Below are 23,196 nucleotides of genomic sequence, written 5' to 3' on the forward strand. Positions count from 1 at the left end.
AATATGAGTGAGTTTCTGGTAATAAAAAGCCTTACCATTTTGTTGGTACACCAGCTGTGGGGTGCTGGGTGCTGAAGCCTTCAATCCCAAAAGAAAAAGAAGGATTACTACAAAGAGTTGGTGCAGGTGCCTCAATTAAATAGACATTTAAAGGGTTTCCACAATGAGCCAAAGAGCGGAACTTCAGAAATACATTCAGTTAGATCAAAATGTCACATCAGCAAGAATGGTATTTTTGGCATCTCTTGTTGGCAGCATTGCATGCAAAGTCATCTTGAGAGTGCTGTCAGGGTGATGTATCCAAGGCAGAGGCACTCGTAGACGGATTGCGCTATCACAACTATTAACCATCAGCAGTTCCTTTCTCACCTCTGTTCCCAGCGTGTCAGCTCCTTCACTCTGTTTGGGACTGCCTCCCTGGTCAGAGTTCCTCTCACCCTCGGTGTCCTCACTCAGCATGTCCTCAGCTTTGTCCACAATGTCCTTCAGCTGTTCAATGAAGACGTCTTTCTCCAGAGGTAAAATGAAATCATTCTCCACCTGAAGGACAAAATGGAGATAAAGACATCAGAGCTTTAAAAGCAATGCTTGAAATAAAACTGTGGTCATGACTGTGCCAGGAACAGATGCATGATTATGTAAAGAGTAAACAAAATTATTGAACTTCGACATATATTCTCTTAATGTAGTTTGCAGCCAAGATAAAGCAAATGTTGTCTTTATTCAATTTAAGGCTTAAGAAAATCAGATGAAGATATTTACATCACTTGTTAAGTATATATATATTTCTAAGCATTTCACATAACAAAATGTAATTATACATATTGCATTAGAAAGCTTCACAAAGAGGTATTTGCCTTGGACGAACTATTTTATACATGATAAGTTACTGGAGCAGTTATGCCATGAAATATTCATCTTTCTATCTATAAATATGAGCCCAATATGACTTGGTTGGGGTTGGAGGAGAGAAAGAGCAAGAGAGAGACAGAAAGACTTTTTGCTGCATTGCAGCTAAGAACAGCAACACAGGGAGTTTCAGAGTTCGGAGCCATAAGAAAGCATCTCAGGAAATCCACATCTTACAACACACTACCACGACCTTTGTACCAATTGAACAGGCAGCGATTTTGTCTCCTACATACCATGTATATAGCAATCTCCTCTGGTGCATCTCCGTCCAGATCAAACTTGAAAGTGACCATCTTATGGTTATGAGTTTCCAACTGACACTCTACCATCTTATCCCCAGTGTTACACACCTGCAACAAGAGCAGATGCAATAAATACCTTGTCTATTATCCCATTATTTTTGAGCATGAGCTTAAATGTGCTCCTTGTTGGAATATATTTTGGTTACTCACATTGAGCATGCTGAGCTTTGGTCTGCTAATCTTCTCTTGACGAGAGCGAGTGCGTGTGGACCTGCGGTGGTGTTTGCGGACTTTGCCTTCGCCTTTACTTCCTTGTGTCCCCTCACAACCATCACTCATCTCCTTCCCTGACGTGGCATCAGAGTTGACACTAGTTTTGGGAACAAACGGCAAGTACATCAGTGTAAGTGCTGCTTTTTCATTATTACCGGAATACAGAACACACAGCTTCACATTTCGGTGGGCTATTGTGGTTTCAAGATTAAAAACATACCTGTAATTGTACTCAGTACCATCAGAAACTAACAAGCAACATATATTAAAAAGATATAAAGTTTATTGCTGCTCTGGAATGTCTGTAGGATTTGGCTGAAGTCTGATATATCAGCCAAGCGTGACACTAAACTCCACATGAGCTTCAAGGGCATATAAATATGTGAGGGATTATCTATTTTCTATCCATTATGAAGGAAAAACTGACTTTATGAAATAAAAAGGAGTCTTAGCTACTGCTGGTCACAGTGATATGAAAGATCAACAGAGTGACATCAGTGTTCATCAGAGTGCTCTCTAGTTTTACAGACACGTTTGTGTCATCGGTCAACACTCTGCCAGAGAAAAAGGAGAGAACCTCACAAACTGCACAATTAGGTCCACATTACAAAATAAATAATATTGACAAACAGCACCCTTTTTACTTTAGGAGAAGAGCCAGCCAGTTAGAAGTTGTTTGCTGGAACGCCCTCAGTGTTTTTTAAAGATAAAAAAACAATGTCTCTGCCTCCAGAAGTTAAACCAGAACAACAACAGTACGGGGTTCTGCTAGGCATCCTTTCAACATTTTTCTACATTTTTAAGTCTGAAGTAGGAGAGGTCCAAAAACTGTTAAAGACCATCTGCATTATGTCAACATTACTGTTGCTGCTTATTAGGCAGAAAGTTCTCTCTAGGGATTGTCCATTTGACAATACCTGAGATTACTCATATCCAGTATGCATTTATTAGAAGGACAGCATCATGGACTTGCCACCTGCTGAGGAAAAATAAAATAGTACCTGTCATAGCTCTGCCCTGCACTGTGCTTCTCTGAAGCTGGATCCTACAGACAGAATGAATGAATAATAAATTAGAGTAACATGTAAATAAGCGAAAGCACAATGATATTACATGTTAGTGCATAGTATCACTTCAAAGCAATGTGGACAGAGGAAGAAATAAGCTGTGGGGACTAAAAAGTGAGTCATGTGTCCATACCTCCGTGCTGGTGTCTGTTGGACCTGGACCTGCAGCTCCTGTTAGAGTAGTGAGATGTTTCTGCTGAGTCAGACTGGAACTGGCAGACCCCGATGATGCTCTCTGAGACTCAGAGGTCTGCAGCACAGGAATTTGGCTCTGAAGCTGACTCTGGGCCTGGGCCTGCAGGGCCAGCTGGCATTGGTTATTGTTGTCCAGATGGGCAGCAGTGGTGACTGTGCCTGGGTCAGGCCCATTCTGCATAGGTGAGGAGAATAGTGTAGGCTGGACTGGCTGAGCAGAGGGGACAAGCTCAGGGTGGCTGATCTGGGCCTGCTGGGGAGCCTGCTGTAAAAGACAAACGAGATAACACATTATTATTAGTGATATAATTATTATTATACATAATCATTTCATCTAGGAAAATTCGGAATCCTTTGGAGACATATTGAGATATTCAAACATATATTTGGCTGTTGTGCCATTTCCTGGTAAGAATTCCTACAAAATATTCTTACAGTATATATAACAACTTGTATCAGCAAACACTTCAGTCATTTTTTCATCTGCATTATTTAATTAATCTGATATTAACTCTATGCTTCAGCAACAGAATAACAGCACAGTCACTTTAAACACAAAGCTTTTTTGCGATGCAAACAAAGCTGTAAAAACAATCTGAAAAAAGAAAGAGATATTTTGACAATCAAAGGCTCAGTTAAGTAAAACCACCTTTGACACACACACACACTCAAATTCCAGTTCACACCTTCTTGGTAAACATCTGCACTTCATTGCAGCCATCATAATTACCTGTATCAGAGGCTGAGTGCTGCCATTTGTGGGAGGGTGTGTGTTTTGGGACAGTGAAATGTGTGTGTGTATGGGATGGGTGGTTAGTGCAGATATAAATGCAGGTTGTGAATGAGAGGCTTCACTTCTAACACTCTGCTGCAGAGCAGTGGTGGGCTGGTGCTGTGGGGATGTGGGTCCCATCTTACCCAGCATGGGTGAGGGGGAAGGTATGAGGGACACTGGGATGGGTGAAACTAACGCATTTTCTATGTGCAGAGGGGAGAGAGGGGAGACAGAGGGGGTTACAGGAAGAGTCTGTCCAGGAGAAAGAAAGACGTGATTAACAGAAGAGGAGGTTGAAGGGTGAGGGGCAGTGCAGGATTGAGGATAGGAGGATTCACAGTCAGTCACAGCTGTCATCACCTGGACTGTGGGATACTGTGAGGGAAACTGAAGGGAAAAGAAAAAGGGAAGAGACAGAGGAAAATCAAATAATCTAGAGAACTTCAAGTTCAAGCATAGGAGGATGATGCATCAAGACAACTTGCTTGCTTCAAGTCAATATTGTTACTGCTCTGTAAATATAATTCAAGCTAGAAGAATCTGCTGAGACATACAATAACTAAGACACAAGAAAAATGAATGGGTATTATCCAGGTAAGATCATTGTGAGAGCAGACAAACATTACCTGGGGTGGGTGTGTTGGTGGTAGAGAGGTTGATATCTGCAGAGGTTGGAGTTGTTGATGGACAGTAGCCTGAGCCATTGACTGTTGAGGAAGAAGTGGCTGGGCCAGCATACTGGAAGCAGACTGGCTGAGATTCTGCCCATGGCCCTGTCCATCTTGTCCAAGCTGTGAAATGCTTTGACCAACAGGAATATTCTACAGAAGAAAAAGAAGAAGAATGAGAAAAAGAAGGAGGAAATTCAATAAGGGATGGCGGGGGCAGGGATTCCAGTTTCATCTTTCACTTTGGAAATCTGCATTTCCTGCTATTGAGCCAGATCAGAATAGCTCACATTTTCCATCCTGTCTCTAAGCCTGGAATAAGTCAGAATCTACTGAAGTAGATTGTACCACAAAACAGACACAGAGTAAGCCTGGGAGGGCTGGCGGATGCAGCAGCTAAAACCACTGTTATTGTTTTCATTACTGTTTCCATTATCTCTGTTGGCTGTTGTCCGAGGAAACTCCTGTTTATTGGGCTGTTCATTTTTTCATTCACCCTACTGTCCACCAACACAGCTGCTTCCAATTCAGCTGCACCAAATCAAAACCAAGCACCATAATATGAGCAGGACCAAAAGTAGTTACAGCACGGCCCTAAATAACATTGTTAACTTGTTTAAGTGCATGGTTTTCTGTCCCTCCCACAGTGAGTCCGACAGTGACAAAGTGTGTTGAGACAAAGGCGTTCTACCTGGTTCAGGAAAGCAGCGATGCAAAGATAGGGTTGAAACTGATGAAAAATGAAAATAAGGCGAGGTCAGAGGACGGAAAACAAACAAAAAATTAACAACTGGGGCACTATGTATGCCGCCTAGCTATAATCTACTGCATCAACACTCACCTGCTGGACAACATGTGCAGGCTGGCTATGGAGGGAAGAGGCTGGAAGGCTCTGAGGAGTCACTACCTGGGTAGCTCCTCCATAGGTCTGTGGAGCAGCAATAGACTGTGCAGGCTGGTACTGGCTCTGAGATGGAGCAGTCTGTTGCTGCAGCGCATTGAAGGTAGAATGTGCATAGCTCTGAGAGGCAGCATCAGGCACACCTGCAGCAGGGTAACTCTGATGTGTGCCTGCAACCTGCACAACTGGGGTTGCTGTGAGATGAGGCTGAGAAGCAGGGGTCTGAACCTGTTGGACTGTGGACTGGGATACACCCTGGCTCTGCTGTGGAACTGCTGTTTGCACAGCTTTCTGGCTGTGCTGCTGTAGAGTTGAGGTTTGCAATTGTTGCTGACCAGGAGACTGGAGACTTTGAGCTTGGTGGGTGGGCTGTTGTGCCATTTGTTGGTGTATGGGACGCACAGTATCTTGGTTATGCTGGAGTTGAGGTTGAATATAAGCCTGCCCAGCATTTTGTGTTTGTTGTATCCTGGACTGAGTATTTTGTGGTAAGGGCTGTTGGTGCTCTTGCTGAATGGGTATCTGTTGGCTGTAAAGTGCTGGTGTGGAGGAGCTCTGACCAGGCTGCTGACTTGGCAGTTTGACTGTAGCTTGGATGTGCTGCAGTGCACTGGGAGCTTGTGCAGGATGACACTGGGCTGTGGCTGCCATAGTTGGGGCTACAGATACAAGAGAGTAGCTTTGTGCTGGCTGCTGTGCTGGCAGGTTGCCTGCTGCTGCTGCTGCTGCTGTAGTCTGTTGCTGAACTGGAGTAGGATATCCTGATGCAGACTGAGCCTGTTGTTGAGGTGGAGCCACACAGTTCTGACACGTTTGATGCCCTTGCAGAGGAAAAGTTAAAGAGCTTGCTGCAGTTGCCTGCTGCTGTTGATGGCCTGGTGCTTGGTGGCTCTGTGCAACATGTTGTGGCACAGCTGATGCTGAAATACTTGCTGCAGCTTGGGTCTGTTGCACACTTGGAGGTGCATAACCAGCAGAGTTGCCTGCATGCTGGATGTTGACTAAACATACACTACCTGGGGCTGGTGTTGCAACACTGGGCTGACCAGCATATGGAGCAGCAGGGTAGCTGTGTCCAGGCTGGAGGTACTGCAGTGGTGTGTGCACTGCTGTGCTGGAAGAAGGCAGGCCCTGGACAGGTGGTTGATTCTGGTGACCTGCAGAATTGGTCTAAGGAAAAAAAAATAGAGACATTTAAGTTAAACCCTCTTGGGAGTGAATTTTTCTGGTCATGGATAAAATCCCACAAAAGCTAATAACTGTGCCAATTACATTAACTCATACCGGATGCAAGGGTGATGAAAGGATGAGGGAAAAAAATAAGTTAATGAAACATCTGTTTCAACAATGAGCAGGCGGTGACAGGTGTGAGCTAAAATAAGGACACAAGGGAGAAATAGCAAGAGACCAAGAGGAGGGAGATCAGATAGCGACCCCTTCTTCAATCAGAGGCAGTCTATCCACGGCAAGCTAAGAAGACATACTGCTGTAGCCTGGGGTCAGTAAAGCAGAAAGGAAAAAAATATTAAAATCTAGGTCAGTTCTAGAAGGGATTGGTTAGGATTAATCAGCAGAGATTGCGCCTGTTAGAGATTGTGCCATTGTCCTCCGACACGAGCAAGCTTATGATTTCTAAGAAGACGGTCAGCTCTGGGGGCCTATGCAGGCAGCAAGACTCAGACAGTAGACAGGAGATCAGACCAGCTCCATGCAGAATAACGTTGTGCCTCCTACAGGCTGGGAGAAATCAGTTAAGCAGGTGTTGGCCTCCTATGGGAAAACAAAAACGACTTGTCTGCTACTGTGACCTACCACTCCCACAGCCCGGGTAACTTGCTGCTCTCCAGCACAGAATCTATCCTCGCAGTCCTGGAGGGGTTCTTGGTCCCGAACTGAATTGCCACTCAAGACACGACTCTTCAGACTGCCGTCTCCATCACTGCAAGCAGGCCTGTGGGCGGCTGAGGGGTCCAGCAGTGAGGCTTGGGTGGGTGTGGTGTGACAAGGGGCTGCTTTGCGGCTGATTATATTGAACAGGGACTTCTGCAGCAGTGAGAAATCAGAGCAATCACCGGAACCTTTCAGCCGACCATAACCAGGGGTGGTCACTGTTCCACCAGAGGACGGGCAGTATTTTAAGTCACATGGACACTGGTGTGTCGGCATGGCAACAGAAGGGTGGCGGTGGCTGCCCTCTCGTGACCTCAAAAGCAAAGAGAGGCAGGCCTGGCAAATGTGGGATTTATGCATTCCAAGATGGTGGTTATGATGAGAGGTTATACTCAGAAGACTACTAAGGTCAGAGTGTCTGCGTACACTTGGCATAGGCAGTGTTAAGTTCTCACTGGCCTCTGATGTTGGTCTGATGCTGGTGTCACTAAGGCGGCGGTACTCAGAGGGTGAAGAGACAGGGGAGACCTGCAGCATTGGCAGAGCACTCTGAGAGGGGAAACCATCCTCAGCCTCTGAGTGAAAGTCAGAGGGGCTGAGTTCTGACTGGTTCTCTAGTACTGTGGGGGTGGGACTGATTGATCTCTGAAACTGACTGAGGGCGTGGAGTTGAGCGATGTGGTTTTCCCTGTGAGTGTCAATGACAGGGGCACTTCCTCTCCGGGCTGCTGCTCCCAATCGAGTCCTGAGCTCTGGGCTCAGTGTTGCGCCCCATATTTCACCCTTTTCACAGGAGTGAGGCCGATCTGTCAGAAGAGGGTTACTGCTCTGGCACTGATTGAGCAGCAACCCAAAAGCAAAACATGTGTTACTCAAAATGAACAGATCATTACAAAAGAAAGGGAATTATATGATGAGATGAGGATGAACAAACTTGCTTGCCAGGACATGTGCGTGTAATGTGCATGACTAGGATAATGAAGATTGATCGTGTCCAAATAATGTATGCATGTTGACTCTGCAGATGAACGTTCTTTTTAAGTGTGGGGATGCAGCACCTGCATTCGATTTCAAGGCCGCATGAGCAGTGGCTGCTTTCGAAAGTATGTGTTTCTCAATGAATCTGAATGTACATGGTCCACCTGGGTGTGTATGCTCTTGATACAGACCTGCTGCGTTGCCATAGTAATAGGCTCCAGCAGGGACTGGTATAGGACACTCTGCTGGCTGCTGTGGGAGTCTGAGTACACAGTGGAGCCCATGCCACTGTCAAGTGTGCCGTCTGCTGCAGAGACACACAAATCATGTACTCGTAAAAAAGTCAAAGATTAAGCTCATGTGTTTTTGAGTGGAGGAGAACAGAATCTTACATGTCACTGAGGTTGCACTGGTTGGTAGGTTACGCAGCCTGTTGTGCTGGTCTACCTCTGGCTCCTCTGGTTCCTGCAAAGGGGGCTGTCCTACATGTGCAGCCCCAGCAGAGATGCCCTGAGACGGTGTCATCTGGACCCTGTGTCCTCCTTCACCCTGATTCAATGCAACTGCAGCAGACACTGTTCTCTCTCTTCTCCATTTGATCAGTGCCACACGGTCCCTGATCGACTTTCCCACAGTCTTAGCATCACTCTCGTGGAAGAAGCCAGACTCCACCTGACAAAGAAAAGGGAAGAGCATGACTTGCAGGATATTTTTAGCATTGAGCATGTGAGAGAGGAGAGGATGCATTAAAAAGGGGAGTGGATGAGGGAGAGAGAAAGAGCAAGAAAAGGAAGGAATAGAAAATCTATTTTAAGGGGATCAGAGCGGTGGGAAACTATTCCCTTTGTCAGCAGTTGGTTCATTGCTCACAACAGGACTGTTACATCTACAAATAACAAAGATAAAGACGGTGTATAGAACATATGGTTATAAACGCATATAAGCATCATTAGCACAAAAGCAAGAATGAAAGACCAGAAAAACGACATCCACAAAATGAAATCTCCCAGGTTGCCTGTCAGGAGAGAAATTACTCATTAGTTTGATTGAGCAGTGGCGTGACATGGGAGCATGTTGGCCATACAATTTCATTGTGCTGTTGGTCCACATGTCTGCTCTCATCCCCAAGGCAATTGTTACAGAGAGGCCTTAATCTTTTTTTCTGGCTACACAGCATGGTCAAGGCCAAAACAGCACAGACAAATCGAAGGAAAGAGAGCATACAAGAAAGAGGGAATGAGATGTGTGGGAGAGAGAGCAAGAACCAAAAGGAAGACACAGTTTGAAACAAGAAACAGAACTAGAATTACTGCCTTGCGGTTGTATGCCTCCGCCAACCAGCCCAGTTGCAGGAAATATAGTAACATACAGTTAGAGCGTTGATTAATGGCCACAAGTATTTTTGTAGAACATTATGATGTCACGGTGAAGTTAACCATTGACCATTTGGATATAAAATGTCATCACTTCATAATTTTATCCTATTAGACATTTATGTTAAACTGTGTCATAATTAGCACATGAATTCAGTTCATCCTTGAGTCCAAGTAAATGTTTGTGCCAAATTTAAGAAACTTCCCTCACGGTGTTACTGAGACATCGTGTTCACAAGAATGGGATGGACGTACAGACAGACCAATGGAGAACGCGAAAATGTAAGGGCTCAGGCCCTGGCTGCCGCCGATGTGGATGCATTAAAACAGAAAGCCAGGAAAGCAGGTTATGTCCCTGATTGGATGAGTTGGTTGAGTATTAAGCAAAATGCTTAAGTCATCAATGGGCAAACCACCGTCAAAACTTTACATAAGGCACATACAGGCTATGAGATTTCAGCAGTCTTATAGGTGTATTGTCGGCCACGCTGTGCCACATGGATCTAATAAAAGTGGGCATGACAACAGGTTTGATGTGTGTTGACTGTATGATGATTAAAACCTGCTGAATGGTAGGCTACGACACAAGCCAATATCCAAGAATATAATGTCATCATGTGCAGCTAAACAATGCATTGATGTATGTCATTTCATGCAACATTCCTATTGGTTGGTTAGTAGACGCAGGTCAAAGCAGCAGTCACATTGTGAGATAACATCCTAAATTTATGACATTGTCAGAATTTGGTCCCAGTCTAACTTTTCTTGCAAGACCATGACAACAGCAACCTTTGAACCTCTCTCACAGCAGGACCACTGCTTTGGAGCCACGACCAAAGAGTGTCACTGAAACCTGTTTAGGCTATTAAAGAACAAAGCCTGACAATTGCAACATTTACATTCTCCAGCTAAAGTTAACTCGATTCACTTGATCCCATAACGCAGTTAAGGAAACTTTCATGGTATTGCAGAATGTTAGATGAATGATATTAAAGGCTTGAGGTCAGTATCATCATGACTCCCACACAGAGAGAGCTTTGTTTATTTCCAGACAAGGTTTTTATTGCTGGGCCTTTGAGCACCTTATCTGATGATCTACACTGGAGAAAACCATGTAAACGAAAGGAAAAAATAAAACCCAATCTCTGTATTCCTGGAAAAGCAGAGTAAGTTATCACTAGCTATCTGCATTTGAGTGCATTCCCCACTGATGAGATATGAGCACTCCCAGCAGCTAGACCACACTAAGCCACAAAGATATGCAAAGCATAACAAACTATATCAACTAGCATGGTTTAAAACTAACTTTTGGAAACTAAATGCAAAGTATGCATCTATATATAGATGACAGTCAAATATCTTAAGGCTTATCAGTGCATTGTGAAACAAAAAAAAGAAAAAAAGAAGAAGATAGGTCACAGGAAGCCAAATCCAGATTTATCTCATAATACTTTTACATATATGAATAATTAGTCACTCACCATTTCTTGTGCCACAACCTCAGGCACCTCCTTTTCCAAGTCAAATGCGAACTCGATGGCTCCACTCTCCTTGTACTTCCCTTTTAATTTCTTGTGGTCCTCCACCCACAGTTTGAGGGCTATTGAGGCCTTTTTCCCATCATCCTCCTCAGCTAGCTCAACCCTTACACCTGTGTCCTCAGCAAAGAAAGCATGGTTCAACAAGTCCTTGATGGTGTACCTGGGAGAAGGAACAGTGAAGTTCAGATTCTGGCAAAATCATGTACTACACACTGCAGCCACTCAATCTGTAATATCGAGGGTTTGCAGATAGACTTGGCATCAATAGAGTTAGCTGTGGTACAAGAATCCTGGTGTGTGAGTGAGTGAAAGGGCATCTTGGTCTGGTCTAACACAGTAATTATACATACATGGTCACAGATTACCTGTGCTGCCAGGACAAGTCACTCACTGAATTCAATCATGCTTCAATAAAAAAAAGACACTGGAAGCTAATTAAGGGTTATTTTCCCCTCTGTACACAAACGTATTACGTAACAGAACTGAATTGAAAGACATCCTGCAGATATGGAGGGAGACTGCAGTGCTGCCGAGAGCCCAACTGTCAGCGCCACAGCAATGAAGCAGGGGAGGTGAGACAAGGCACGAAAGATGAGAGGGCACCTTGTGGGCCCTGTGGGCTGGATGCTGGACAGTGATCGGGACATTCACTCACCGCTCCTCCTTCTTTTGGCAGATACATTCCCCAATAATCTCCTTGATTTCAGGATCCATGACCTTGTTGTAGCTGGCTGGCTTCACTCCCTGAGGAAGAGGAAACATAAACAAAGCGCTGAGGACATGCAACAAAAGGATCCTGTCTTGATGAGAAATAATCATTAAGGAAAAACAAAAGAAAGAGTGTATGGGGATGTTTTTGTGATACACCTCCCTAGATCTTATGTTTTAAGAATCACACACGCAGGCTTGTCAATCTGGACAGAGCACGGCAGCTGCGGTCAGCTTGAATTCAGGTTGCAATGGAGTCCAAAAACCACAAATGGCATCTAGAGAAATCTCTCAAAACACTTCTGCAGCATAGTCAACATCTCTTCATGTAAGAGCTCAATATATTCACAAAATTATAGCTTAATGCACAACCTCCATCTCAACGCTCAGACACAACCTTGAGGAGTTCATTGGTAGGTGTGTACACTGATTTGTGCACGTTGAGCACACATCTCCTGCTCTTCCATTTGTCAGAAGAAGCAGCTGTCTTGAGTCCGCCCTGGTTCCTGATGTTGCTTTGTCTTTTACACTATAATTAGAACACAGCTGGTCTAAATTCCTATGGTATTTTTACTGCTCCGAACATCCTGAGCATATGGATGGACAGTGGACAAGTGGATTATGTGGTAGGAGTGCTTTGAGAGGTTTCTATAGACATTTTTCTTTTACACCGTGAGTGTTTGATTTTCAGAACATTTTGGTTATATTATCACTTTTAGCAATTCAAAAATCCTGCACACTGTCTAACTTGCAATTCACCATTTTTTTGCAATGTTTTCCGAAACATCGCAAATAAATCAGGCCTGATAAAGATCTAGCACCGAAACATGCAAATAAATAGTTTATTGCAAGTTAGACAGTGTGTGGGACTTTTAAATTGCTACTTTGAATCCATTCATCCTGCTCCTATCCACCTGCCTCACTAAATGTAGAAAGTGTTCTTCTGTTTTAGAATATCACTTTTAAAATGGTGGAATTTTTCCTAACACTACATTTTATTTAGTCCAGCGCTCTTCAGTACAAAGTCTAGTTTTTGTTACAGGCACATCTTGCCCACTCTCTCTAAGGTGCAGCATTATGTGTGGTGTTGACATAACTTGTAAGACCGTTAAATTCTGAAACAGACATTTTCTGCATCTCCGAGATAATCTATGTGCATCCTACACATTAACATTCCACCCAATTATGCAGCTGCATACTTTATGCATTCAGGGAATAGTTTAAAGCTATCAGGGTTTCTCTTTGATAAATCTCCTATTAATATCCTGCAGTGCTCCCTACAGGGCACTCTGCTATGCATATGGTAACAATGCAGAGAACAGTATCTAGAGACAGCTGCATTGATGCTGCCCAACCATTAATATGGGCAGAGGCCTTTGCTTCTTTAACAGCAGGTGAAAGAGTCATCTCTCAGATTCCAACCCTGCCAAGTCTCAAGGGTGGAAAATCAATACTCTTCATCAAATCAGGAGGTCTATCATGAGTTTAGACACCCCCTAATCTAAAAACAGTTTGCAGTATGATTTGCTAGCAGAGGCACACTCATTGAAATGGAATGGAATACAGCCTTTAGGCTTTATCTAAAAAACAAAGGAGATTTGGACTCCCTCTGTGACTCCATATGGCTCATTAGATTCTTTACCCAAGAAGTTCAAGACTGAGGATCCATATAGCTGAAAAAACAGAGCAGATCTTGTACTCTGCAAAAAAAAAGCTGCATTTCTTCAATTAAAAACTCCCTGGACTTTATATGTTATCAAGCAATTAAAAAAACTCCTTACCTTTCTATGCCTCATTTTACAGGTTCACAAATAATGAATTATTACAAAATGCATGCTACATGTTGCATACAATATGTATAACAGCTAATACACAATTAGTGCAGGCCCTGTACAATAACAGTAAAATTCATTATTAGTATATTGTCACAGCTGTTAACTTACTTACTTACTAAGGTTATTGGTGTTTACTTATCTATATGAAATTTGCAGTGAATATTTTCTCTACATATCAAATTTCTGAAACAAGCAGGAAAATTGTACAGTATCTGGACTCACGCTTGTGACTTTGCGGTAAATCTGAGCAGCATTCTGACATTCGGAGTAGGGGTATTCTGAGGTGGCCATCTCTAGCATACACATGCCAAAGGCGTAGACATCCACTGCCTCGTCATAGTGCTCCTCATACATCTCTGGAGCCATGAACTCAGGGGTGCCTGAAAAGAGAGAATGACCAATGGATACAACATTTTCTCTTTTACTGTTTTACCTAAACCATGAATGTTAAATGTTACATTACAAGTCTCCTACCTATGACACTCTTGGCAAAGGAAGCTGCTTTGAGTGTTGCAAGTCCTAAATCCCCGATCTTGACTGACCCTGTAGGTCCAGTGATAAAGATGTTATCACATTTGAGGTCTCTGTGGATGATGGGTGGGGTCCTGGTGTGGAGAAAGTGTAGGCCTTTCAGGATCTGTCTGCACCAGCTCCTCAGCACCTTGGGCTTCATTACCTTGAAACGCTTTAGATAGCTGTAGGAAGGAGAGGGAAACTTGTTACCAGACGATCATATGAGTTACAAAATATATTTTCAGTAAAACAAAGACATTTCTGTGAAAAATGACAGAAAGTAAGCTCACTTAACCTTTGTAAAAAATCTATCCATGCCACATATAATTGTTTGAATGAATGATGTTTTCTATCCACTCATTAGTCAGGAGTTACCTGCCCTATATTTGCCTTCATGTAGTACTCACGTTTTTAAGGTCCCTGACGTCATGAGCTCTGTTACTAGAACAATGCATTTCTTCCCTTTAAGGGATGACTCCCAGAAGTCATAGAAACGGACAATGTTGGGATGTTGAAGACCCTTTAACATCTCTGCTTCCTCCTTAAAGCGTTGACGCTCCACTTTTGACAGCTTACGATCCTAGAGGAGAGACGACAGATGCAGCAGAAAGAAATAATGAATGTCAAACTCTAACCATAGATACTAATTATAACATATTTGCTTCACAAGCACTACCAGATGGAAGAGGCCATCACCTTGGAGGCTCTTACGTGTATATTTTAAATTTGTGCATCCAGTGTGTTTTAGTAAGTGGGAAAGACAGTGAGTGAGAGAGAAATTAGTGTCAGTCTTTGAGCGATATACATATTTGTATTTGGACCATATGTATATCAAAGATGATCACAATCTGCATTTTGTGTGAGTGGAAAGAGTCCAGATCACTTGCTTTCTTGAGCAGTAACAAGACTCAGCTTACATATGTATGTGCATGATATTTAGAGTACATGTATTTAAAGTGTAATACTAGTCAGATGTGACCTCTCACTTGTTAGTTTTAATTTATCCAGAAACATGGAGGCTGTGCAGTGACATAGAAGGGTGACAAACCACAGCTACAATGACTCCAGGGGGAGAATGAGCCCACACGTTAACATGGTCACGCCCACGACACACTGCAGCTAAAGGTTACATGTTATTGATCTCTTCCATCTTTCTCCATCTTTTTCACTTCACATGTTCACTCTCTCATCCACTACCTTTTGCTGCCTTCCCCCTCCCCCCATATCTGCAATCCGTCTCCCTCTCTGCACCACTAACACCAACCACTCCCTTCTCCATCACCAAACATCCCACGCACACACTCGGAAACACATCTTCCGTAACCACTCCCTCTCCATCCCTTCCCTCTCTAGTTCTCTGTAAGGCTGAGCCCACACTCAGAACACCTTGCTCTAGGTAGCACCAAGGGTTTCTTTACTGCGATTTCCCTTTTTTAAACCAGCACAGCAACGACTTACGTAACAAACACATACGTACACTCAGCACTGAGCATGAACTAGAAGCGCGACCCCACCCCTTACAGAGAGAGACTATACAGACGATGGAATGCAATGAACACAACCTAGTGAGATCTAATCTATTTAATTATTCAACCACAGTGGACTCCCACTGAGAAGATATAGCAGAAAAATACAAAAATCAGCCTGAATAACCTAAAAATTATCAATGAAGCAAGATGAGCTGTGATGAAATGTGTTGAAGGAGTGGAGTAATAGGATGATAAGCATGGCGTGCCTGTGTGTGTGAGTGTGTGTGTATGTGGCATATCAGGTTTTGTGTGCAAGTGTGTGGGGGGTGGGGAATTTCACCACACTCTTCTGAAGTCCCATGAATAATTCAGTTCTGCAGAGAACCCTTTTTACTGAGGCAAGCTGAGCAATGGAAGGCTGGGGCTGGGGCCGCCCAGGTTGGGCTAGGTTATCCCCAAGTGCTCTTTGCTGCACAGGAGCAGCACATGGACTGAAGTCTACCTGAAGCACAGGTCTAAAAGGAGAGAGTGAGGAATGAGACAGACAGCTAAAAGCTAAATTTAACCCTTGAGCAATGCAGTTTTCTTGCCTTTAGGCAATACTTTTCTCTCATCTCCACATTACTCCCTTTTTCTTTCTTGTTCCCTCCTCCTCTGATTATTTCCACTCATCTTTGAGGAATCCTGCAGCTTTTCCTAAATAACCCCCATAACCCCCACCGCAGAGTGTTCCCCAAGTCCCAAACACACTCCCCACACACACCTCCATTTGCTCTCCCACTTCTATTTTCTGAGCACACACTAGGGCTTCTGCATAATTCAGAAGCCACAAGTAGGAACAGAGGTGTTGTGCATAGCATGAGATGCACAGACAGATACATATGCACACTGAGACAGTAGAAGAATGTCACTCCCAAGACATACAAACATGCACACAAACCAGACAAAGCATATCACAGAAGCATCAATATATGAGACTTGTTAATTTCTTCATAGTTATTGTGAGGGATGTGAGCCCTGACCACCATGACTCATTATTGCATTATATTTCAAATCACAACAGTGCTGAAACAGAAACATAAAGTGTTTGTGTGCATGTTTTCAGAATCTTATCAAAAACCTGCGCTGAATACCTGTTCAAAGAAAAGGCTCAGCTGGCTACAGCAGCGCATGGAGCCGCCCAGGTGAGGTTACACACACACACACACACACACACACACACACACACACACACACACACACACACACACCATACACACAAAAAGCCATACTGGGCAGCAGGGACAGAAAAATAGATTGTGACATTAGCAGGAAGCAATCTATAAAGCTGTGCTCCACTCTGCTGCCACCCACTACATCTGTGTGCTGAACTCTATTACCTCCACAGCTCCTGTAGCTCATACAGCAGCACAGACATATCGGAATGAAATACCAAAACAGTGGGCCTCTGGAGGCACCAGGTAATAGATTAAAGTATTAGTCCTGGGAACTTTGCTGGCTCATATACCATGTAATTGCAAAACTATGTGTTGAAATCAAGTTCCTAGCCTAATGTCACATGTCATTTTTACTGCATACTGTCCATTTAAGAATAAAGCGCCCTTAGTGTGCAGAGATGGCTATCAGCTCAGCTGCTTTACCTGAGGATCTAAGGGTAGACACAACGATGCTGTAGGAGTTACAGTTCCCAGTTAGAGGAGCTAATTGGTTTTAATATAAAAGGCTCTAGTTGTTCCACTGTCAACTAATAATCAGCAATGTATAATGTGACTCTATGGGTAGAGCATTACACTGAAACATCCTATGCTCAGGAATGTACAGTCAGCATGCACCGGTAGATGGTATCACTCCAGTCGTCCTCAGGTCACAACAAAGTGGACATCAGTATGATTCCTCGACAAGTCTACTTTAAATTACCCAAATTTATCTGGACACTTGAAAAAACACAGATTTTTAGTTTATAAGTGCAACATACTGGATAAAGAAACTGCTATGTCATTGTTGAATCTTTGATACACATATAGCTTAGATTACTGAAGAGTGTGATATGGCCCTTTTCATAGAAAAAAATAAGCTGTGTAATGCATTCAACGTCGCTAATCAAGATAGATTATTAGCCTATCAAACTCATGCAGAGAGTAGAGACAACACACGTAAAGCAACACAAATCTGTCAAACAATGAGTATCCTTCAAGTGAAATTACTTCTGGGAGATTGTGTTTTCCAACACACACAAATACTAAGCTTACAGTAGAGAGCTCTGAAAGCATGTCAAAGGATTTACCATTAAATTGGAATTTCTGCCATGAACAGAAGCGTAAAAAACAAAAACAACTTATGATCAAACAACATCACCAACATTAACGGTGTGTACACATACAGCGCAGGCATAATTGTGTGTAGACAGGTGAGTCAAAACATTGTTTCGCTAACAACAGCAAATTTTTCCTGCAGTAATTGCACTTTTTGTTCGATCGAAAAAATGTAGCAAAGTGTCACAGGGATTGAGGGGGCTAAAGCAGGATGAGTGTCTACAGCTGATTATCCACTAATAGAATCAGACTTCTTCTAGAAAGGAAGGGAGCTATGGGGTAAAAGAGTGTGAGGCAGACCACCTCTCTGGAGCATCAATCTAAGAGACATATCAGGGCGACAGACTAATCCGCACACACACACAGGCACACACAGAGGCACACACACACACACACACACACACACACACACACACACACACACACACACACACCGATGATGTTCTCAAGTACAGAAAACTTTACAAACAAAAATTCTGAGGGTGAAAACTCATGGATAGTGTTTTATTAACACCAACTCCCATCTGTTATTATAAACTACATTCTCTCTCTCTCCCTCTCTCACTCACACACACACACACACACACACAGACAGACACACAATTAGATTTAGAAATGCAAAAAAGCTGAGTCATGACACTTATAAAGATGGATTCTTCACATCTCATACCTGGAATTACAAAAACAAAATTAAGTGTGTGAATAATCTTATATAAAACTTTAGCCTAGTAAGGTACAGACAAATTACAAGTTATAAGGTACCACTTTCCAACAAACCAAGTTGGTACTGTCACCTGTAAATATGTGCTGGTTCTAAATTTTTAGACATTGGCGCAAATGCATCTATAAAATAACCCAAGTCACTATCCTAATGGTGAAGCTAAGAAGGTGGAAGACAGACACCATCAGTCCATCATAATAGCACTACATAAGACCATTACTCTTATGTAGTGCTCCTAATTCTTCTCTGTACTTTTGATGAGACAAAGTTCACAAGTTTTTACCTAATATTCAAATCTCTAAGATCAATGAACCAGTGAGATCCCTAGCCAAGGGACTAAATGTATTAGGAGAGTAACAGGTTTCAGCATTAGTCCTAATTATGGCAGCTAAATTACATACAATGTTAGGTTGGTCTTTCACCACAGGGTTGTGTTCCTAATTACAATTTCCTCTTTCCCTCATTAACCTGACCTCATCCTGATCCTTCATTAACAAGGAGCAGATTAGCAACATTTGGAGTTAGTAACAATAGTGTGACAGGGATTTATATTCAGTTTGTCAACAACTTCTACTATAAAACCTAGACAGCTAAACCCAGTATACTCTATATGTGTCACAACATTTGGCTAAGAAGATTAAGGAAGAAAAATATTTCACCTCAGGATATACTTAAAAACTGAACTAAAACTGGACTCTTATGAAATCACATTTAAAAAGGTAAACCTATAAAAATGTATTTCTTACGCACTTATATACTTCTTACGTATTACATTAGTTGTGAGGACACTCATTGACATAATGCATTCCCTTACCATAACCTCAAGCATCACAAATAAATTCTTAACCCTAAATCTAGATCCATGTAATTCTAAGCGGAACCCTAAAATCAAATCTTAATGCTCAAACAGCCCTTTGAAGTTGTGAGGACCGTCCAAAATGTCCTAACAACAATGGCTGTAAGGACATTTTGAAAATTGTTCCAGACAACCCTAGAAAGATGTGCATATACACACTGAAACCACAGAACAACTAGGCTTCATTGCGATAGTCACCGTGAGAGAGAGACAGGAAGGTCAGGGAGAGAGAGGGGAGAGCAAAAGGCCACGGGTCGGACTCGAGCACATGGCCGCTGCGATTAGGACTAAGCCTATATGGTACATGGCCTACCAGGTGAGCCACCAAGGCGCCCTGCTTTAGAACACATTTTTAACACTGCAATGAAGACTTAGGTCCAGTGAGAATTATAATAATAATGGTGCTTTATTGATCCATGCAGGATGAGTCTCTTGAATGCAGGGCAGGGTGCGAAAGAAAACCACCCCTACAGCTGTGTCTTATTCACAGCTTATTTAGACATTTCAACAATGAGCCTGTTTGGACTCATGGCACATTGCTGCCAGGTTGGAGAAGGTATGCTAATTTACTTGGCCACTCTGCCACCCTCTGCACCTATCCCTTATAACAGATGACTATTGCAGTGCTTTTTCTGCTGTAACAAAAGCTGCTGCGGACAAGCCATGAGCCAGCAGACTGTCCGTAGCTGAACTGTGTCCCATCAGTCATGGCTGCAGGAGGCTTTGGCCAGTAGCTGTACTGGTCACTCCATTATCTCTGTTTCAGTGTTACTCTGCCATGCAGCCACTCTACATCGAAGATGTGCTAATTGGCACACTGGCAATCATGGTGGCACAGCATAATATTTTAAATGAGGAAAAGCTGAAGAGGGGAGAGAAAAAATCTGCATGTTTCAACCAGCCTTGTCAAGGGAGAGCCTAAAAGACAAGAACAAGATGACAAGCCACTGTGATACTGTGATAGTAAGATAATAATGATGTTGAAGTCTCAGTCTATGACCAAATGATTACACTGCTCTCTGGGTGTGTTGGGAATGAGCTAAGAAGAAATAAGGAAAAGCTATAAGGGGAAGATGTATGACAGACACCACCACACCCACAACACCCTCATTTAACAGTATATAATGACAAACAGCTCCAAAGCAAAGCATTACGCCACTGGTGCACTTAATGACTGAAATTAACAGTAAGTGGCCCATAGTGAAAGGCACTTGCAGTATGTTTGTTGCATGAGTGTTAAAGTGTATGAGTGTGTCTGGCTGATTGTGACTGGGAGTTAGCCAATATGGATTAGAGCATACAAACCTCCTGTAAACCTCTTTCCTGTCACAGACTAAATACGTAGGCTGACAAACAAACAGTTCTTTGACACAGAGACAAAGAAGCAAAAATTGCTGATTACACACTTGCCTCCTCAAAAGACTAATGCTGGTTATGCAACGGCCATGACAACTGCCGACTGATTACATCTTTGTTTAGGGCCTGACTGACTCTGGATTTTTGAGGCCAACACCGATATCAATAGTTGAGTTTTAAGAATCAGGTAAGTATCTGTAAATATTGCCAATATTTTTATTTTTCCCCTCACACATCACATTCACAGATATTCTTAAAAAGGATCCCTCAAATTTGCAGATGCATTATGACAAAGATATGTAGTGAGGTGTATGATATTTTATGGTTGAACTTCATTAAAAAAAAAATATGATAAAAGCATATTTCTGAACTGCAAACTGCAAACAAAAAGGCTTGTGCTGAAATTTTTTTTGCAAGGGAAAATGGCCATCATAATTTCCCAAAATGATCTGGAGGTGGTGGTCTCCATGACAATCCTCTGACACACTCTTACTTGGTTAATTAGATGGCCAGCTGACCATTAATTTTGACAATGAATATTAATCAATGATATTTATCCTTTATTGTGAAAATTTGCAGTCAGCAGCAGAGAGCATACTAGGTCATGTTCTTGGCTTTTTCATTTGTAATCTACAAGTCTTCATTGTTGACACAAAGCAGCACTAACTAGTATGTCCAGCAGAACCTGAGGCACGACAGCTGGTGATGACATCTTCAACACACACTCTTTCACAGACACATTCATGCTTAATGGGAACGCACAGATACTCAGACAGATTGTAAAAACCATACCAGCTACAAATAGCTGTGGTGCTATGATACCCAGGGCGGCAATTTCACCCATCTGTTCTGAACTTGAAACAAATATTCACAAATGTGCTCAATGCCCATTTAAATGACTAAAGCCTAATGAGGCCAGCGTGGACTGGTGCAAGCCAGAAAGTGAGAGTGCGGAAGGTGACCTGTCTCGCACATGTGAACTTTTCCCAGATCACTGGTGATGAGGGTTTGAGCTGAGAGGAGGCAGAGAACAGTGGTGTGCTGGGCAAGGATGTCCTGAGCCGCACTGTGCAGCACGGCCAACCCCCCCCCCCCCTTGACCATTTTATCATCCGCTGCAGTGTGGGGGCACAGAGCCAGAGAGACAGCCTTGATTCAGCATAATACCATGACCCAGACAAAACACCACACAGGCAAAACACAAGCAAGGCTTTTTCCTGCATGGAAAATTCAAAAGCAGTTTCTTAATTTCCGTATCGCCTTTACCAAAACCTGTCCAGGTCATCAATAATAAAACCAATTTCAATGTGTGTTCAATGCATCACTGCCAACTGAAACTGCAAATACTACTTCAGGGTTGTGGTAGGTAAAAAGACACTTCAGCAGCAGGATATGTGAGCTTAACACTGCTGCCAATAAAATCCTAATTTACTAACAAGATGTGATACATTTGTCAAGCTTCACAGAAGACAGAAGTTCAGGTGGGAAGACAAATGCAGGAGGAAGGAACCAATAATGGAGGCAAGAGACAAATATATATATATATATACACACACACACACACACACACACACACACACACACAAACACACACACCAGCCACACAATCCTCACAATTTTAGCAGTGGTATTACTAAAGCTAAACAGAAAAAACTGTCAAAACTATTCTAAACACTATACAACATTTGTTGCACAAAATAAATGTTAAAAGCAGCTTACCATTACAGTGATTTAAGATTAAGTGCCACAGTGAGGTTATGTATTTTTCATTCATTATTACATAAATAGCTTAGCGATGCAGAGGTTAAATAGAGTGTGTCTTAAAAGTAACCCTTGTCTTCATACCACAGAGCCTAAGCAGGAGGCTTTAACAGAACACAGAAGTGCTCCAGATTCATTCATACAAAATAACATCCTTAAATTCCAAAAGGGATTACTGGTCCTAATGAGCTGTTGTGACACTTCCTATTGCTGGGGGAAGGACAAGGGAGGTCAAAGGCCATTTAGCTAAAACTTCATCAGTTCAAGGTTAGACTGAGGAGTGTAGGTGTGCTAAAGGTGTGCCTCTGGTGGTTACTCACTAAATACTGGTATGATCGAAGAAAATATTATATCAGTGGGGCACGGCAAGCAAAATTTCACATGTTGACCACTTAGAAACTGTTAGCAGTATGTGTCAGCTTTAATAAAAGTCTGACCATCACAGTTATTTTAAACCAAGGTTTAAGTCAAAACAAAGCAGCACACATGGATAGAGGGCAGACAGCCACTTCTGGCATTGCTGTGGCAGTAGTGACAAACACTGTAATGTAGAGCTGCAATGATTAGTTGAATGGTCGCTGGACAGAAAATTTCATTGTTCTTATAGACAATTTTATACTTCTGCTATAATAAGCAAAACCTTGATTGTAGGCTCTTCAAATGTATTAAATGAGGAAGAGAGCTTTCCCCCACTTGACAACACTCTAATTCTCAAACCACTTCAACTACAATTTGTACGAATGGCCTTTGCTAAACATGAAGATATACATGCCCTGGCCACTATATTAGGCCCACCTATGCCATCCAACAGTTCTGCCACATATTCTAAGTTTAAAAGGCATATAAATGG

At 42.7% G+C, this 23,196-nt stretch overlaps 1 protein-coding gene across 1 annotated transcript in view; it reads right to left on the minus strand.

Moving 5' to 3' along the window:
* Positions 1-23,196, minus strand: part of LOC111672193 (serine/threonine-protein kinase WNK2) — a 44,615-nt gene that overhangs the window by 14,051 nt on the left and 7,368 nt on the right. Inside the window, exons 3-20 of the mRNA XM_023429527.2 lie at positions 14,279-14,451; positions 13,833-14,053; positions 13,581-13,738; positions 11,471-11,559; positions 10,756-10,975; positions 8,294-8,573; positions 8,093-8,208; positions 6,846-7,757; positions 4,974-6,203; positions 4,824-4,862; positions 4,091-4,285; positions 3,420-3,851; positions 2,628-2,954; positions 2,429-2,472; positions 1,365-1,524; positions 1,146-1,262; positions 370-540; positions 36-78 (exon numbers count right to left, since the gene is read on the minus strand). Of these exons, the coding sequence (XP_023285295.1) occupies positions 36-78; positions 370-540; positions 1,146-1,262; positions 1,365-1,524; positions 2,429-2,472; positions 2,628-2,954; positions 3,420-3,851; positions 4,091-4,285; positions 4,824-4,862; positions 4,974-6,203; positions 6,846-7,757; positions 8,093-8,208; positions 8,294-8,573; positions 10,756-10,975; positions 11,471-11,559; positions 13,581-13,738; positions 13,833-14,053; positions 14,279-14,451 (4,927 nt within the window). The remainder of the gene's footprint in view (positions 1-35; positions 79-369; positions 541-1,145; positions 1,263-1,364; positions 1,525-2,428; positions 2,473-2,627; positions 2,955-3,419; positions 3,852-4,090; positions 4,286-4,823; positions 4,863-4,973; positions 6,204-6,845; positions 7,758-8,092; positions 8,209-8,293; positions 8,574-10,755; positions 10,976-11,470; positions 11,560-13,580; positions 13,739-13,832; positions 14,054-14,278; positions 14,452-23,196) is intronic.

This window comes from Seriola lalandi, unplaced genomic scaffold, assembly GCF_002814215.2.
Source record: "Seriola lalandi dorsalis isolate HSWRI2012SDOR001 ecotype SW California unplaced genomic scaffold, Sedor1 jcf7180002054896, whole genome shotgun sequence".
Taxonomy (NCBI): domain Eukaryota; kingdom Metazoa; phylum Chordata; class Actinopteri; order Carangiformes; family Carangidae; genus Seriola; species Seriola lalandi.